Source organism: Myotis lucifugus, unplaced genomic scaffold (assembly GCF_000147115.1).
Source record: "Myotis lucifugus unplaced genomic scaffold, Myoluc2.0 scaffold_424, whole genome shotgun sequence".
Taxonomy (NCBI): Eukaryota; Metazoa; Chordata; class Mammalia; order Chiroptera; family Vespertilionidae; genus Myotis; species Myotis lucifugus.
This window is the reverse complement of record NW_005871472.1, coordinates 477,112-495,400: the sequence shown is the minus strand read 5'-3', so window position 1 is coordinate 495,400 and position 18,289 is coordinate 477,112. Positions and strand designations below refer to the sequence as shown.

General features: G+C 47.9%; 2 protein-coding genes and 1 pseudogene across 3 annotated transcripts in view; all 3 read left to right on the top strand.

Annotated features, from left to right (window-relative positions):
• Positions 1-1,823: 1,823 nt before the first annotated feature.
• On the top strand, positions 1,824-2,783 carry LOC102423536 (olfactory receptor 13C7-like). Its single transcript, XM_006102698.3, has one exon. The coding sequence runs from the start codon at positions 1,824-1,826 to the stop codon at positions 2,781-2,783; it is 960 nt and encodes a 319-aa protein (XP_006102760.1).
• Positions 2,784-6,311: 3,528 nt separating this feature from the next.
• On the top strand, positions 6,312-7,631 carry LOC102423237 (annotated as a pseudogene).
• Positions 7,632-15,474: 7,843 nt separating this feature from the next.
• RECK (reversion inducing cysteine rich protein with kazal motifs) overlaps positions 15,475-18,289 on the top strand; it is a 64,210-nt gene continuing 61,395 nt past the window's right edge. For both annotated transcript variants that reach the window (XM_014468060.2, XM_006102697.3), the window contains exon 1: positions 15,475-15,636. In XM_014468060.2, coding sequence (XP_014323546.1) covers positions 15,537-15,636 — 100 coding nt within the window. In that variant the 5' untranslated portion in view covers positions 15,475-15,536. The remainder of the gene's footprint in view (positions 15,637-18,289) is intronic.

Genomic DNA, 18,289 nt, shown 5'->3' with positions numbered 1-18,289 from the left:
CCAACACCCTCAGTGTTGCCTAAAGTTTTCTACTGGTCCAGCATCCATCCCAGTTTGGGGAGCACTTTGCAGTCTGAGGAGAGATTCAAGCTTCCCAGAAAGAAGAGCTGACAGAGCAGGACTAGGGCTCTATGAACAGTATCAGGGAGAAGCCAGTGCCTCCCGTGCAGGCAGACGGAGGATGACAAGAAGGGATGATCAGTCAGAATTCTCCTTCAACCTCAGCAAGGCCCACTTGCTGCGCTAACTGTACAAAAGGATCAGCAGCCTGTTCAGACCTTGGCACTGTGGTCTGGGCTGATTCTCTCAACGGGTAACTCGACAGCAGAGGCTCTTGGCTCCCACCAGCCCCAAGGGAAGGGACACTTGAGTTTCATTTTTCTACCTATTGCTTATCTTTAAAAAAATAATAAATTTATTAGGATGACGTTGGTTATTAAAATTATATAGGTTTCAAGTGTACAATTATATATAATACACAATCTGTATATTACATTGTGTGTTTACCACCCAGAGTCAAATCTCCTTCTCTCACCATGTAAGACCCCTTCTACCTTTTACTACCTCCCCGGTCCTGCTTTCCCTCCGGTAACTACCATACTGTTGTCTGTGTTTTCGTTTGTTTGTCTTGTTTTTGCATTTGTTGCTTTCAGTTTGATAGCCCACAAGGGAGTGAAATCGTATGGTTCTTGACTTTTCCCGTCTACTGATTTTGCAGCTTTAGAGTGATATTCTCAAAATCTATCCACCTTGTCACAAATGGCAGTATTGCATCTTTTCTTCCAGCTGGGTACTATTCCATTGCATGTATGTCCCACATCTTTGTTATCCAATCATAGATTGAAGGACACTTCAGTTGTTTCCTTGTCTTGACCACCGTGAATTATGCAGCTTAGTGGCCCATTTTGGCCCGGGGCCCACGATTCATGGCCCACACATGGCACAGCGGTGGCCACGAGAGCACAACCTTCACAAGCTCATGAGCCGCAACTTGAATCACCCTGTTGATTTTCATTTATGTTGTCTTGTCACATGAGTGCCATATTTTAAATCTATATACCAGATGCTGTATTGGCAAAATTTTTGTGGAAATGATTTAGAGACTGTAGTGATGTTACCTTCCTTCAGAGTGGATTTATGTTTGCTTCTGTTAGCTATTTGGGAGCACCAAAAATCTGGGACAGCCTCAATCCAATTTCAGGGCTTGGGAAAATTTGAAGCTAGCTACAAAACCTGTAAATGTGTGTTTCCTTCTGATTCACTCTTATTCTTATGGAGCTGCCCTGGGGGCGGGATTCCCCCCCCCCCAACAGAAGGAAGTTTAATTAGGAACAACTTCATGGTGGGCCTTGCACTTCAAAACCTGCTCCCCACCTCCAGGAGGCTGTCAGCAGTGCCTCTTGGCCTCTCGGTGACCACCCCCAGAAGCTGCAAATGTCCCAGTTGAAAATAGCCTCAAATGCTGGTCTCACTTCTCTGAGTTCCTATTTACCCCAGAATTATGACCCTATGATTCCTTGTTGTTTTATTTACCTTGCCAATACTTTACACAGATGTTTTATATAGTTTGTCCAGTGTTTATAATTGTCATCTGCAGGAGAATTAGTCCAAATTAACTTGTTTGTTCTTACTGAAAGCAGAGATTAAATATTGATCTCTACTACATTTTTCCTAGTATCCTGTTAGAGATGACCAAACTGTCAGCGCTACTCTCCAGTTGCTCAGCCGGGTGGGGATTCTACCTGACTGCCCAGGCACATTTGGAGTCAGAGAGTGCTGAGGTTGACCTTCTGAGTTACTGCAAGTGACAGATTAGATACAACATGGACAGGTCCAATCAGACCTCCCCAGTGGTGGGGTTCATTCTCCTGGGCCTCTCTGCCCACCCTAAACTGGAGAAAACATTCTTTGTGCTCATCCTGCTGATGTACCTGGTGATCCTGCTGGGCAATGGGGTCCTCGTCCTGGTGACCATCTCTGACTCCCACCTGCACACACCCATGTACTTCTTCCTGGGGAACCTCTCCTTCCTGGACATCTGCTACACCACCTCCTCAGTTCCCCTCATTCTTGACAGCTTCCTGACCCCCAGGAAAACCATCCCCTTCTCAGCCTGTGCTGTGCAGATGTTTCTCTCCTTTGCCATGGGAGCCACAGAGTGTGTGCTCCTGAGCATGATGGCGTTTGATCGCTACGTGGCCATCTGCAACCCCCTTAGATACCCCATGGTCATGAGCAAGGCTGCCTACGTGCCCATGGCTGCCGGCTCCTGGGCAGCTGGTATCACCAACTCCGTAGTTCAGACGTCCCAGGCCATGAGGCTGCCCTTCTGTGGGGACAACGTCATCAACCACTTCACCTGTGAGATCCTGGCTGTCCTGAAGTTGGCCTGTGCTGACATCTCCATCAATGTGATCAGCATGGTTGTGGCCAATATGATCTTCCTTGCAATCCCAGTCCTGTTCATTTTTGTCTCCTATGTGTTCATCATTGCTACCATCCTGAGGATCCCCTCAGCTGAGGGGAGGAGAAAGGCCTTCTCTACCTGCTCTGCCCACCTCACAGTCGTGGTCGTCTTCTATGGGACCATCCTCTTCATGTACGGGAAACCCAAATCCAAGGACCCTCTGGGGGCAGACAAACAGGACCTTTCAGACAAGCTCATCTCCCTCTTCTATGGGGTGGTGACCCCCATGCTCAACCCCATCATCTACAGCCTGAGGAACAAGGACGTGAAGGCTGCTGTGAAGAACCTGGTGAGTCAGAAACACCTAACTAAGTGACTGTCACCGTTTCCCAGACTGTCAGAATGCAAGACCACAAACTCCTCATTGTACTTGTGGGAAAATGGTAACCCAGGGAGGTCCTTGGCTATCAGTGGAAAGAGCCTTTTCATTTCTGGCACTACTGATTCGTTTGTTGGCTTCACACAAAACTACGCTGTATCATATAATAGCTATATTTTGCTACCCAAATCTTAAATCCTCTGATACCAGAACTTGATGAATAGCTATAAAGAGTTACAGATGTGGTCAAAAGAAACAAACAAAAATATGAATAGTACAGGGCCTTAGAGTATATTGTCTTTCCCTGTGTAGAACTGCTGCTTACTCTGTTCTGCTCTGGTCTCATTCCAAAGACCTTTGCTCTATATGATACAGGGATCAATTAAAAAATGTCATCTGCCTCAATGTATATTAGCGATCATTAGCACCATGACAGGCATGCCACTCATATATTAGCATGACTTATCTTGAGCATCTGCTTGGTTTTGATCTAATGGAATCTACTCATTCACCATATTCTCCTCTTTTTAAAAAATATTTTTTTATTGATTTCAGAGAGGAAGGGAGAGAGAGAGAGAGAGAGAGAGAGAGAGAGAGAGAGAGAGAGAGGGAGAGAGAAACATCAGTGATGAGAGAGAATCATTGATCAGCTGCCTCCTGCACACCCCATACTGGGGATGGAGCTACCCAGGCATATGCCCTGATTGGGAATTGAACCATGGCCTCCTGGTTCATAGATCGATGCTCAATCTCTGAGCCACACCAGCTGGGCCATATTCTCCTCTGTATTGTCAGTGCAGAGAAGCTCAGAGGCAGACATGCCACCTCACTGCAGCAGTTACTAGAGAGCTACATGACTGGGTGCCAGCAGCTCCCCAACTTTCATCCATGCAGCTGATGTGCCACCTGGATGGCAGTTACATACGCCCAGCACACACTCCATGAACACCACACTGTGATGAAACCCCAAAAAGATTGTGGGGAAGCAAATGCAAAAATCATCCTTAATTCCACAACTAATAAGAGGCCAGCAGTAACAGTTACTCCTTACCAGCAGTGGCACAGGTGAGACTGGCCTTGGGAGCAGCGTACCTCCCGGAGTTCTAAGTCCATGACTTTCTCCTACGCCCAAGGAACATACTGAAATAGTATGTGTTTACTGTATTACAGAGATTATTTTAATCCTCTTAAATTTATATTGGTAAAAGTCTGTTAATTACCAAATCTCGGTCCTTTAACTATTATCAGTATATAGCAGGTTGTTTTCTCTTTTTTTTTTTCCTCCCTCTTCCTTCCTCATCCCCATGTTAAATCAGCTCCCTCCCCAAGGGGTTAATAGGGGGGAAAAAGAGGGACATCTGTAATACTCTCAACAATAAAGATAAATTTTTTTTTAAATCAGCTCCCTCCCCTTACTGGTTGATAGGTGCCTCCAAAGTTATATTCATTTTCTATTGCTGTCTATGTATTTAAAACCTATTTGAATTGGGGGGGGGGGAGACATTTGGAACCCATAATACCTACTAATGTAATTGTATTATCTAAAATATCAGAAAAAAAATCTTTGTATTGAAAATGGCATCTCTTTTAAGAATGGTGTACAGGATAGGGAAAAATTAGGTTTACAGTGTGAGTGTGCAAAACACAGAGTGTATTCTTGTATTATTTATTACTGGATTATTTTCTGTATGAACAACTGTAAACCTACTTTTGCCCCATACTGTATATATGTGTGTGCACATACGTGTGTCTTTGTGTGGTTTTATAATTGAGATGGGAAAGGATTAATAACAATGCATTGATTTATGGCGGCCCAATTTAAGCTTTCTCCCACAATTTACTAACATAACTCAGTTATTTCCTGTACACAGACCTTTGCTTCAATCAGTCATTTCCCACATTTTGACTTCCTGTTGTGAAAAGAATACATGAATAAACCAAAATCTCTCACAACCATGTCTGATAAACTAATATCCAGAAGTGCTTTCAAGTATTTCCTCTCTATAAAAGGAGCCCATTGGCACCACACTGCATATTAGCCTCTATTTTAACTGAGAAAAAAAGGATTTAAAATTGCCTCCCTTGCTTTTATTTACCCCAGTACATTTGTGTAACCCTTGGCGAGGTAATCTGAAGAAGTTTTAATCTAGCTCCGATTAGTCAAAGATTGCAATAGGACCGTTATCAGCAGCATGTCAGTTTTAGCTGTTGGAGTAAGCTGTCTCTGACGGGCTGCTGCTGCTGCATCCCATAGGTTTTGGTGCTTTGTGGTGTGTGTTTTTATTTGTCTGGATGTATTTATTTTCTAATTTCCTTTGTGATTTTTTTCTTTGACCCAATGGGTGTTCATGAGTGTGTTAATTTCCACATACTTGTGAATTTTCCAGCTTTCCTTCTGCCATTGATTTTTAGTTTCATTCCATTGTGATCAGAAAAGATACTTGGCATGAATTCATTCATACTTAAATCTGTTAAGACTTGTTTTATAACCTAACATGTGATCCATCCTGGAGAAAGTTCCATGTGGGCCTGAGTTGACCACAATCCCAGCCTCCTCTATACCCAGAGGTGGGCGGGGCCTCTGCTGTGAAAAGAAAAGTGGTTGTAGCCCAGGAAGGGGTGAGCAACAGGACACAGGGGGGGCTGGGGCTCCAGGGTGGGGTCTCCGTTTCTCACTTACACTCTGTGCTGTCTCTGCATTTATCTTTGTTTTGTGGTCTCCACCGCATCTAATTCGCTGTTAATAATGTGGTTAAAGCAAGTCTTATTAATGGTTAATAAGAGGGTTGGGGCCCTGGCCGGTTTGGCTGCATGGTTAGAGCCACAGCCTAAGGACCGAAAGGTCTTGGGTTCGATTCCCGGTTAACGAACGGCATGTACCTCTGTTGCATGTCTCTCATGGCAATGTTTTTTTTTATTTTTCTCTCTCTCCCCCTCCTCCCTCCTTTCCACTCTCTCTCTAAAAAAAAAAAAAAAATCAATGGAAAAAATATCCTTGGGTGAGGATTTTAAAAAACAAAGAAAAAATAGTAACAACAGGGTTGGAAATGAAGATTTTTAGAACCCTTTGCTTCCTCCCCAATTCTTTAATCCTCGCTGTGAGAAACATCAATGGGATGCCTCCTGCATGCGCCCCCACAGGAGATCAAACCCACAACCTAGGTATGTGCCCTGACCCAGAACCCACCCCGCAACGTTTTGGTGAATGAGATGATGCTCCAACCCACCTAGCCATCCGGCCAGGGCCCCCAAATATTTTTTAAATTTCCTTATAGTCTGGGCACATGTTGTTCAGGCTCAATTAGCCTCAGTTCTATGAAGACTTCTGTTCTTGGAGGGGCTGGGTCGAGGCTCTAGCTGGGGCGCTCCCGCCCGGTGTTGGCCGTTGGGGGTTGTTGGGCGGCGCGAGGCGGACCGAACCGGCGGCTCCGGCTGAAGGCTGAGCGGCCGGCGGAGCATCCCGGGCAGAGGCTGAGGCGGGACGGCGGCGGGGGCCGCAGCCCCTGGGAGACCCGGCCGGCCGAGATGCTGGCGGGAAACGTGGTGGAGGCGTTTGAGAAGAAGGAGGACGCGCCCTGGTGCGACCACTAGGACCTCCAGCAGGATCTCCAACTTGCTGCCGAGCTTGGGAAGACATCACTGGGTCGGAACCGAGGCGGAGGACTCCCTCCAGCAGGTGCACACAACAGTCAGGAGCAGCCGCAGGAGACGGAGGATCTGACCAAGCAGATGGCGCTCCCGCCGCAGGTGCAGGAGCAGCGAGCGAAGGTCCAGGAGCACCTCGTTGTCCCCACAAGGAAGCTGGATGAAATCAACCAGCAGCTTGTTGCGGGCAGCACGGCCGCCCAGCAGAAGTTCCTGAGTGTGATGGAATTGATCGGAAGCCTGAAAGCCAGCGTCCATCGCCTCCAGAGCCACGTGGAGGAGCTGGAGTCCTGTGGCCCAGCGGGGCGGAGCCAGGGGAAGCGTGGCCCCAAGTCCGCACCCGGCTTCCCGGGTGGGAGAGAGCTGTGTGACCCACGCCAACACTGTGTGTGTGACCACGAGCTTGCAGAAAAGATCGCTTCCTTGCCAGGTCCGCCAAGCCCCTACACGGAAGAAAATAAGCTGTTGAAGAAGGCGGTGAGGACGCTGCTGGCGCAGCTGAGCCTGGAGCAGCAGCGGCGGGGGGCCTTGGAGGAGCAGTTCGGGCTCGTGCTGAAGGAGAACGAGCAGCTGGAGCAGCAGCTGCGGGCCGCCGGCGCCTTCCGGGCCCGGGCGCTGGAGCTGGAGGCCGCGGTGGCTGAAATGCGGCGGGTGCTGCCGTCGGAGCGTCTCTTCGTGCCTGGGATCGAAAAGCTGGTGCCCGACTCCCTGCTGGTCCCGTTCAGAAAGCCCGGCCGGAGCCTGTTGGACGAGATGCCACTGACGGTGCCCGAGGCCCAGCGGAGGCCCCTCCCGGAGCCCCTCCAGCGCAGCAGCAGCTGCAGCGAGACGGTGCTGAGCAGCTTGGCGGGCGGGGACATCGGCACGAGCCACGAGGGGACCTGCATCCCGCAGGCCAAGGCTGCGAAGCAGAGCGGTGTGTCCCGGCTGCAGGAACTCCACACACAGAATAGCGCCCTGAAGGCCAGGTCCGAGGAGCTGCAGAAGGGGGACTCACTGTCCCACAAGGCTGTGCCGATAGCCAGGGCTCCGGCCAGGGCCCCAGCTGCCAGGGCCCCACCCCCCGCGGGTGCCAGCACCAGCACCAGCACCCCCCCTCCCAGATACAAAGCGCTCTTTAAGGAGATCTTCAGCTGCATCCAAAAGAGGAAGCAGATCAACAAGCAGAGAGTGAAATACCGCCCACTCCCCTCTCCTTAATGGGGCCCCCAGCTCCCCTGCTCATTGCCTATCTCCCATCACCCCTCTCTCACTCAGACCTGTGTTTGTAGACCCCCCAAAGCCTGAAGCTGCTCACTGCTTTGCTTACTTAGCCAGTGTGTGTGTGCAGTGAGGAAAGAGGATGGCTCCCGGCATCAGTTTCCTAACCCAGGTCCCTTTAAGCCCCGCAGTAAGTCCCTCCCCTGACACACTGGCCTCTGGCTGCCACTCCTTCGGCTGCTCTTCCCTGAGAAGCCCCAGAAGCCCTGAGGGCAGAGCTGGTCTCCCTGAGAGGTGGGCCTGGCGCTTCCATACTCACATGCACAGTGCCTGCGGCATTGGGAAAGGGCAAGGGAAACAAACTACACGCAGGCAGCCCCTGCTGCCTCCTGGCTTCTGGAAAATGTGGAAGTCAGCCGCCAACTTGAGCTGTCCCCAAGCACTGTTGGAGACTGTGGATTCGTGAAGAAGACCGTTCGGGAGAAAGAAGACCGTTGGGGAGAAAGTACAGTATTAACCCAGTAATTGCATATATTTTTCTAAAAACCAAATAAAACTACCTTTGAAAATGAAGAAAAAAAGGACTTCTATTCTTGAATTCTATGTGATTTCCCTAATTAATACAAATGAATTCCTACTTTGGAAAAAAGAATAAGAGAGAAAAAAATTTACTTGAGCTTGTGCAAGTGAATCTTCGTTCTTATAATGAAAACAGCAAAAGTAAATAGGTTGGGATGAAAGCTGATGGAAGAGTCAGAGGCTCACAGCTGGTACTGGCCATAGACTCGGGACCATCAAAATTCCCGGAGGACCCTCTGGGGACCAGGGCTGATCCTGCTAGTTCCAAATTACACCTGATGCTTTGTTCCCTCGAAGGCTGAGTCCAATGCCCTTCGTATGGTGGAGAGCCCATTAACATTCCGAATTGAATTATTACAACAGCTGTTTCTAGCACTCCCAAAGAAAATAAGATAGCTGTTCAAAGAGCAGCTTGGTGGGGAAGAAAGGAGTGGGGTAGGCAGGTGGCTCAGGTCAGCACCTGAGCCATGTCTCTCTAGAGGTGCTCTCAGCTTAGGCCAGGCAGCCAGAGACCTGCCTTCCAATTCTGTCTCCAACACCATTTGCCACTGCTGAGTGCTCCTAAGTGTCTGGGCCTCGATTTCCTTGTCTGTAAAAATGAGATGTATCACGAATCCCTCTCACTAGACCAGCAGTTCTCAACCTGTGGGTCGCGACCCCTTTGGCGGTCGAACGACCCTTTCACAGGGGTCACCTAAGACCATCCTGCATATCAGATATTTACATGACGATTCATAACAGTGGCAACATTACAGTTATGAAGTAGCAACGAAAATAATTTTATAGTTGGGTCACAACATGAGGAACTGTATTTAAAGGGCCAGAAAGTTGAGAACCACTGCACTAGACAATGCATGTGGAAACACCTGGGGTAAGCCCAGAGAGGGGGATTCATGGCTCACACGCCACAACCTGCCACTCACTGAATAGGGTTCTCCTCTGGGCTCGCTCTCCCATTCGTGCTTTCCACAGTTCATGGGCGATGGCTCCAAGCTTCTAGTGCCCTTTACGGTACTATTCAAAGGAGACTGGGTGCCTGATTGTGGCTCTGCTGCCAATGCCTGCTGCAATCCTGCCATCTGGTGGACATTTCTGCAAGCTCCCGAGATCAGAGCTTCTTGAATTTCATTTAATGTGCTCATGAATCACCTTGAGGATGTTGTGAAAATGCAGATTCGGATTCAGTGAATCTGAGGTGGGATCCGAGATTCTGCATCTCTCACATGTTCCCAGGTGATGCCTATGCTGCTGCTCTGCAGGCCACACTGAGCAGCAGGTCCTGGAAGGCTTGGGGCCAGGGCTGAGGGACTGAAGGAAGAGGCAGGGAAGCAACGCCTGTGTGGAAGTCCCTGCTGGGTGCCAAGTCCTCAGGCATCAGCAACCCAGTCTGGTCTCTCCAATGCTAGGGCAACAGTTTGCCCTCTGACCTCACTTCTTTTATGGCTCTAAGAAGAATTGTTGCTTTACCAGCATGTTCATCTTTTTACTTGCTAACACAGAGTGGCCACTCCAAGCTTCTTAGATGCTAGACTAGAAACCATGCATTCCTATCCAAGTAGCTCTAAAATGCACAAGTGCAAGTAGATGTAAAAATGTGCTCAAATGCAAAATAAGAGGCATACATATAGCAAAGGAAGAAATACTGTCAAATTTTGCAGAAAACACTATGCTTGTGTTTCTAAAAATTAACCAGAAAACTATTAGCAGTAATATGAGTTCAGAAAAGTTAAGGAGATAGAAATACCTTCTCGAAAATCAATTGTGTTTCTACATATCATCAATAGAAAAAATAACAGGAATAATGCCATATTTACAGTAGTAGTTATCAAAAAATTGGAACAAACACAATTATAGACATGACAGATGGAGTCAATAAAAAAATTGTGTTATGTGAATATAAAGTAAGGCAGAGTGATTGGCCAGAGCTTAGAAGGAGAAATACAATAAAAATGACCTCAATTTCTATGGTGGAATCTCTCAAATTGTAACAAACAGAACTTCTTTAATATGCTTATTCCCAAAAATTTGTATTTTGCTATGTCTGAGGTAAGGCCAATAGGAAACCTGGGCTTAGAAACATAGTTATTTAGTGTTTATAATCCCCCAAGACCCTACTGAACTACATGCATTGCTAGTGAAGAACAATTGAACAATACAAGGCTCTTTTGAAGGTAACAATGTTAGATTCTTCCTATCAGATTTGAACTTACTATGAAGCAACAACTACTAAACTATACACCACTATTGTTTAAGTTTTGTAAAATCAGTGGTATCAAAGATAACAGAAAATTCCAACTATTCAAAGTTAATATGTACATGTCAGATCAAAATTAATAGCACAAAGAAGAAAACACTTTTTAATAAATAGTGGGACAGCAACAATATTAAAACGAATGAAGGTTTGCCTTTGATCCATACATCACACCATACGTTACCATAAATTTCAGATGAATTAGAATTAAACATAAAACATCATCATGATTACAAAAAGCTAAAAAAGAACAGAATGACATATTTATCCCAGCTGTGGAAGAGAGTGCGAAAGGAGGTATCAGAATTGAAACAGACATGTTCTAGCATACATTGTAAAAAAGACTCTTGAATAAGATAGTCTGATCGAGCAAAACTCAGTCTTCCCAAATGGAGGTGTCTCAAGTGTTTGATTTGAGAAACCTAAATATAGATATTCTAAATAGCTTTTAATATGTAGTAAGACAACAGACACACACAAACTTGTTCTAATTTTTGACACTCTGCAGTGGTTCTCAACTTTCTGGCCCTTTAAATACAGTTCCTCGTGCTGTGACCCAACCATAAAATTATTTTCGTTGCTACTTCATAACTGTAATGTTGCTGCTGTTATGAATCATCATGTAAGTATCTGATATGCAGGATGGTCTTAGGTGACCCCTGTGAAAGGGTCGTTCGACCACCTAAGGGGTGGCGACCCACAGGTCGAGAACCGCTGCTCTAGAGGTTACCACCATGTGTTGTTTAAGTGATTGCCCTCTCTCTCTCTCTCTCTCTTTGTTGTTGATTTCAGAGAGGAAGGGAGAGGGAGAAAGAGAAACATTAATGATGAGAGAGAATCATTGATTGGCTGCCTCCACTGGGGATGGAGCCCACAACCCCGGTATGTGCCCTACCTGGGAATGGAACCTTGATCTCCTGGGTCATAGATTCAGCCTCAACCACTGAGCCACACTGGTGGGGTGAAGTGACTGCCTCTTGAATAGTCTTCAGAATAAATTTTTTCATGCCGTTTTCCATGCATTTATTTTATCTTCTTTAAATGTGTCCTTGATTAGAAAAAGTGTAGTTCTGTGCCGATCTTTTCTTTAATCCAGGCCCATGCACATCTGCTTGCTTATAATTGTACCAGGCAGTACACATGTGCACTGTTCTCAATCAAGTGTCGGGAGAGGCTCAGAATCATCTGCGTCGTGCATGTTCTCCTCATGGTGTCACAACCAATTGCACAATAACAAGTGAACATGTAACTGGCCACACAATAATAATGCCACATTATAAATGTGACTTGATGTGTAAGCTAGTTTATAAAGGCCAAATTCTGTTCTACTAAAGTCCATGTGTTGCATATAAAATTTTGTGCAGTTGCATGAACATTGAGTAAACTTGTGCGTATGTCAAATTTTAGTTTTACTGGAATGTGAGACACATTTATAATGTCTTTTTTAATCTTCTCAAGAAGTCGAAGATAAAAGGAAAGGAAAGAGAAGTCAAAAGACTTTGCCCATGGTCACACAGCTAACTAGTGTCGAGTGCAATTTGGACTCAGGTTTCTCTGAAGCCCATGCTCTTTCCACTACAAGTAAATTACATTGCTGCTTTCTATCTCGTGGGAAAGCTAACTGCTCTGATTGTCTTAATGGCGGGAAACTGGAAATAAGCTATTGGCTTCATCACAAAACAGCAAGATAATCTAAAATGGATGTGCTATTTGTTCAAGCCTATTGACCATGCCTGAGGCCAGCGTCCAACTATTTGCCTCAATGGGCAATAATAGTCAATAGAGTCTCCAGGTCCCATCTGCTTATTGGCTCCCTTTACAGGAGGGTTAATGATGCAGGTATTGAACCACAGAATGCTTGGCCAAGAAGTACCTCTGTCTCCCTATTTTCTGACTCCCCCCAGGATACAGGAGCTGGTCCGCCATCATTCTGGGGGGGGAGGATCGTAAGCAGCTTCCACTTAGTGTCCCCACAACTCAGATTTAGCCATTCTCCTGACATGTCTGCCCCAATTACACACCTGGGTAGTAGAGAAATTGTCTCTACTAACAGAGCCCCTCAGCTTAACTACATTGTTTGATTCATCCAGAGCAACTTTGCTGCCATATCTCATGAGAGTTACCTGGAAATAAAGTCATTTCTGATTCTATAGCTATGAGATTTCCAAGTATTCAAGCATTCTCTTTGTGCATACGACTTCAGGTATCACGTCTGTGAGTCAACCGAGGTGAGCTCAACTACTGTTCCTGGGGAACTTAGAATCTTTGAACAGCAGCTGGCCAATCCTGTATCCTTTTCTTCCTTCTTCAGCCTCTCCTTCAGAGTCAATGATTTCTGAGGGGGTAGGTGGATGGTCTTTCATTTGCTACTGCTATGAGTTGAATTGTGTGCTGCCCTCCCCAGATTCATATGCTGAATTCCAACCCCCAGTTCCTCAGAACGTGACCCTATTTAGAAATAGGGATTATCGCAGATGTATTTAGTTAAGATGAGTCATACTGGAGCAGGGTGGGCCCCCTAAGTCAATATGACTGGTGTCCTTATAAAAGCAGAAATGTGGACGGACACGTACGCACGAGAGGATCCCACATGAACATGAAGGCAGAGACCAAGATGATGCATCCACAAGTCAAGGAATGCCAAAGACTGCCAGCAACCAATGAAGCTAGGAGAGGCATGAATCAGATATTTCCTCACAGCTCTCAAAGGAACCGACCCTGCCAACACTTTGATCTCTGACTTCTGGTTTCAAGAACTTAGAGACATACATTTCAAGAACTTTGAGACATTAATTTCTGTTGTTTAAGCCACCCAGATTGTGTCACGTTGTCCCGGCAGCCTAGGAAACTAACACAGGAAGTGATGGTCGAATGACCCATCTCCACGGCTTATAGCAATCAGTCCACCTATTGAATTACCTTGGGAGTGGTATCAATGACCTATATGACCCCATTTTTCTATATGGAAACCCCCTTATAGGCTTCCCTTATGACATTTTCTGAGGTGCACAGGAGTAAGGAGACCAACTGTCCCATTTTGCCTGGGACTCATGAAGTTCCTGGGACATAGGACTTGCAGTTTTAAAACCAGGACAGTTCAAGGGAAAGCAAGATGTGTCAGTCATTTTACAGGAGTCCTCTTTCTGCTCAGGTCCTCCTAGGGCAGTGGTTCTCAACCTTGGCTGCACATTAGGATCGCCTGGGAATCTTTTTAAAATCCTGATTTCTGGTCCTCATCCTCCGGAAATTCTGTTTCTTTGTTATGGGGTGGGGCCACAACATTACTAACAAAGAAACAGAATTTCCGGAGGATGAGGCCCAGAAATCAGGATTTTAAAAAGATTCCCAGGCGATCCTAATGTGCAGCCAAGGTTGAGAACCACTGTTCTAGGGCCCAGTTGGGCCCAGAGCAACCATCTTAGTTCCGTCAGCTGAGCCAGGTTACCACAAGAATTGGGGAATTCTGGGCAGAGGAGATACATGTTGTGAAAGGGGTGAAAGCAATGAAGAGGTCCGGAACAAGATAGGAGGTTCTGAGAGGACGATGGCAGGGGTACAGGGAGGGTGTGAAGATGAAGTGGAAAATGCTGTTTCAGGGTCCAATTGCTAAGAACCTCTGGCACCACGTTCAATAACCGTACATCATTCTATCCTGTAAGAAAAAAGGTGGCCTCTCAGAGAGTTTGAAGCAAGAGAGTTGCCATCAGAGCAGATGCTTTAGGAAGATTATCATAATTTATTCATGTTGTCCTTTTGTAAACGTGGAGAGCGAGACCATCGGTATAAAGAGACCTAAAGACATACAAACCAACTTCAATATATGGGCTTTGTTTGGAATTTGAAAAACTGGGGAAGGAGATTATGAGACAATAAGGGAAATGTAAACACTGCATATTTAACGATATTAAAGGATTTAAAATGTTTAAGTCTGGTTATGTTTTGTTGTTGTTGTTTTTAAGGGAAGGGAGAGGGAAAAGGTATTAACTCGGGAACTGAGAGAGGAAGACCCAGAGCGAGAGAGTGAGTGCTTTGCTAGCCACTGTACCCTTTCAAACATTCCCCCACCAGTAACTGTGGGGAAGGAGAGGTGAGGGGTGAAGTGGGGACCCACCTCCAAACTGTGTCTTAAAGTCTAAACCTGACATTCGAGGCTCTCCATATCTAGATACACAAGCATTCCTCCCCCAACATTTTCCTGATAGGATGAGGCATCAATGACACATGGAAGCCACACGTGTCAAAGAACTTTGGGGGTGAGTCTGTGCCTTGGGCCCTTGTCACGGGGCCGTGTCTGCGGCAGAGAACCTCAGACGGTAGGGGAGGCCGAGCTGTCCTGGGTGACACGCCTTCTTTGAGTGCGAGGCAGTGTCTGAGCAGAAAGGATATCAAGAGATTATGGAGGGTCCTAACCAGTTTGGCTCAGTGGATAGAGCGTCGGCCTGCAGACGGAAGGGTCCCAGGTTCGATTCAGGCCAAGGGCATGCACCTTGGTTGCGGGCACATCCCCAGTAGGGAGTGTGCAGGAGACAGCTGAATCGATGTTTCTAACTCTCTATCTCTCTCCCTTCCTCTCTCTAAAAAATCAATAAAATACATTTATTAAAAAAGAGAGAGATTATGGAGGGTCCGCGAGAAGGATAAGTTACTCTGGCTCAGCCTTGGACTTCGTCTTAGTTCTCAGGCTTTGGTTCTCATAAAAGGGCTTGCGGTGTGATCTCGGGCAGGTCGGTCCCCTCTCTGAGCCTCCGTGACCTTATCTGCAAACCCCGGGAGGCGGCCGAGGTGTCCCAAGGGCCTCCAGCTCCGACATCCTCTGACTCCCCCGGGGAGGGTGCAGCAGGGGGTCTCCGCTGCGGAAGCCGACTCCCAGCTGGGCCGTAACAAAGAGCCGGGGTCGCGGGCACGTTCCGCCCCCCGCAGGTTTTGGAAACGCCTTCAGACCGAGGGGCGGGGCTTGGTCACGCCACAGCCAATCAGCAAAGGCCCAGGGCGCCGGGGCGGGGCCTCCGCGAGCAGCGGCGGCGGCGGCCGGCTGGGTCCGAGCATCCCGCGGCTGCGGACCTCCGGGCCGGGACATGGCGACCGTCCGGCCTTCTCCGCTCGCTGCCCTGCCGCTTCTCCTGGCCGTGGCGGGGGTCGCGGAGGTGGCAGGGGGCCTGGCCCCGGGCAGTGCGGGTGAGTGACTGCTGGAGCGGCGGTTCGGGGCGGGCCGGGGCGGCCGCCTCAGCGCTCCAAGATGGCGCGGGGCTGGGAGGGGGGGCGCGCGACCCCCAGACCCGGCCGCGTCCGGTGACCCAGGGCCGGAGGTCCCAGCGGGCGGGGAGGGGTGCCGAGGCGGGACGAGCACGGACCCCGCTCCACCCTCGCTCTCCCCGCCCCAAAGGTCTGCTGAGCCGGGAGCAGGGACCCAGGTTCGAGGCCTTGCTCTGTCACCCACCGGACCGGGGATCCCAGTTCGTCCCTTATCTCCTCACCAGACTCGGGGGTCTGTCCCGAAAGCGTGAAATGCCTTCGCCGCGGATCGTCGCGAGGGTTGGACGGGTTTGGGAGGTGCAGCCAGCCCACCGCCGCCCTGACCCGTTATTGTGACTGGACCCTCGCCGGGTTCCGAAAGGCAGACCTCGGGCGGCGAGCGTGGACGGGCCCAAGTCCCAGAGGAGAAGGGGCCAAGCCTTCTGACCCGATGGCGCTGCGGGCGCCGGGTCCGAGCCGGCGCCGGGCTCCGACTGGAAACGCCAAACCATCAGCCAGCCTCGCTCTCTGGGGGCTGGCGGGCTGGAGCAGAGTTTTGGACTTCGGTTCCTTTCGGTTCCTGCTCCGGAGGAATTAAACCAGAAGTGGGGAGGAAGGTGGTCAGGGCTTACTGCGCCTCCTTTGCTGGGCTTTAGGAGTTGATGCGAACACCTGCCTGCCCTCCAGTAGTTCCCTGGCTAGAAAGTGGGGTGCATACAGCAGGACACAAGCTGTGGAATGCAAGGCAGGAGTGTCCAGAGCAGATGAAGGGCTGTGGGTGCGCAGGGGGAGGGAGCTGACCTCCGCCTCGGGTGGAGGAAAACTGACCGATCCTCCAACGAGGCACTGTACGCTCAAAAGTGATGGAGCGGTGCATTGCTGACCGCGAGAGCTTGCACCGGGAAAGCAACACCAGCCCCGACAGCTTACAGTGTTAAAGCTTTGAGGGGTTGTGGTTTTGTTGTTGTGTTGTTTTTTTTTTAGGCAAGAAAGTCTTTAAAGAAGGGAGAGAATTAAGTCAGGAACCTGGGATTAGTTCATTGCATTGGGTTCTAACTTTAGCTGTCAATTAGATGGAAATCAAATGAGAAAGAGAGAGAGAGAGAGAATGCTTTGTGTTCTTGCTAAATCAGCTTACCTTTCCGGGCCTCATTTGTCTCATTAAGTTAAAGATACTGAACTAAAGCATTTCCAAAGTTATGGCCCATGGTTCATTCTCATCTCACAACTAGTTGGTTCTGTGGTTGATTGTAGAGTAGTAGAGTGGAGTAGTTAAGAATACTTGAACAGGTTACTTAGCCTCAGTCTTTTTGTGCTTTAATATCCACATTTATTATATATATACTAGAGGCCCAATGCATGAAATTCATGCAAGGGGCTCAGCCCTCACAGCCCCGCCGCCCTGTGGCCCTGTCCACTGGTCATTCTGGTAGGTCGTTCCGGAAGGTCATTCCATTGTGTGGTCTAATTAGCATATTATCTCTTTATTATATAGGATATATATCCATATATAATATATTTTGGTGTGGGAATTGAGGTAATACATGAAAAGCATTTAGAATAGCACATAGTAAGCACTGAGATGTTAGCTATTAAATGAGTTTGGGAAACACTGCACATTGTACCCCCTTTCTTATAAATTCAAAAATCTTGTTAGAATCCCTTGAAAGGGTCCAGGGATTCCTGTGGTAAAGAAACTTGTTTGCTGGGGGAATGGGGAAATGAGTGCTAATGAATATGGGGTTTTCTTTAGGGTGATGAAAGTGTTCTAAAGTTAGATTGTGGTGATAGTTGCACAACTCCATGAATATACTAAAAACAACTTAATTGTAAAAGGAGGATTTTGTGTTATGTGATTGTTAATATATGAAGTGAGACATTAAAAATTTAAGAGTTCATTTGAGCAACAAATGATTCAAATGGGCAGCACCAAACAGGACATGACAGGAGTTCAGGGGAAAGACTTTCATTGAGAAGAGGTGGAAGCAAAGCAGAGAAATTATTTGTTTGGCGATAGTTTAAGTGGATATCTTATTCAGGAAAGCCTAGGTGGCTGTTTGTGATTGATTGTCCTTAGGTTTCAATTCCTTAGCCTTAAGGTATTATAAGGTTAGGTTTTGGATTGCTTAGGTAGGCTACTAAGGAAAGCAGTAAAGCCACCTCAGTCTAATGGCCTTGTTTAATCAATTTATCATGATTTATATCAATAAAATTATTATCCTCCTATATAATAAAACCCTAATATGCAAATCGACCGAACAGCGGAACAACCGGCAGAAGGACTGGTCGCTATGATGCGCACTAACCACCAGGGGGCAGACGCTCAATGCAGGAGCTGCCCCCTGGTGGTCAGTGAGCTCCCACAGGTGGAGTGCCGCTCAGCCAGAAGCCAAGCTCACAGCTGGCGAGCCGGTTGGCAGTGGTGGTGGCGGCGGGAGTGTCTCCCATCTCCCTGGCAGCGCTAGGAGCAGCGAGCAGGTGGGCAATAAGGACCGAGGGGTCCAAGACTGCAAGAGGGATCCCGGACTGCGAGAGGGCGCAGGCCGGGATGAGGGACCCCCCCCCCCCCCCCCCCCCACACACACACACACAGTGC

Coding starts and splice junctions, on each gene's coding strand:
- LOC102423536 (XM_006102698.3), top strand. CDS start 1,824: ATGGACAGGTCCAATCAGACCTCCCCAGTGGTGGGGTTCATTCTCCTG.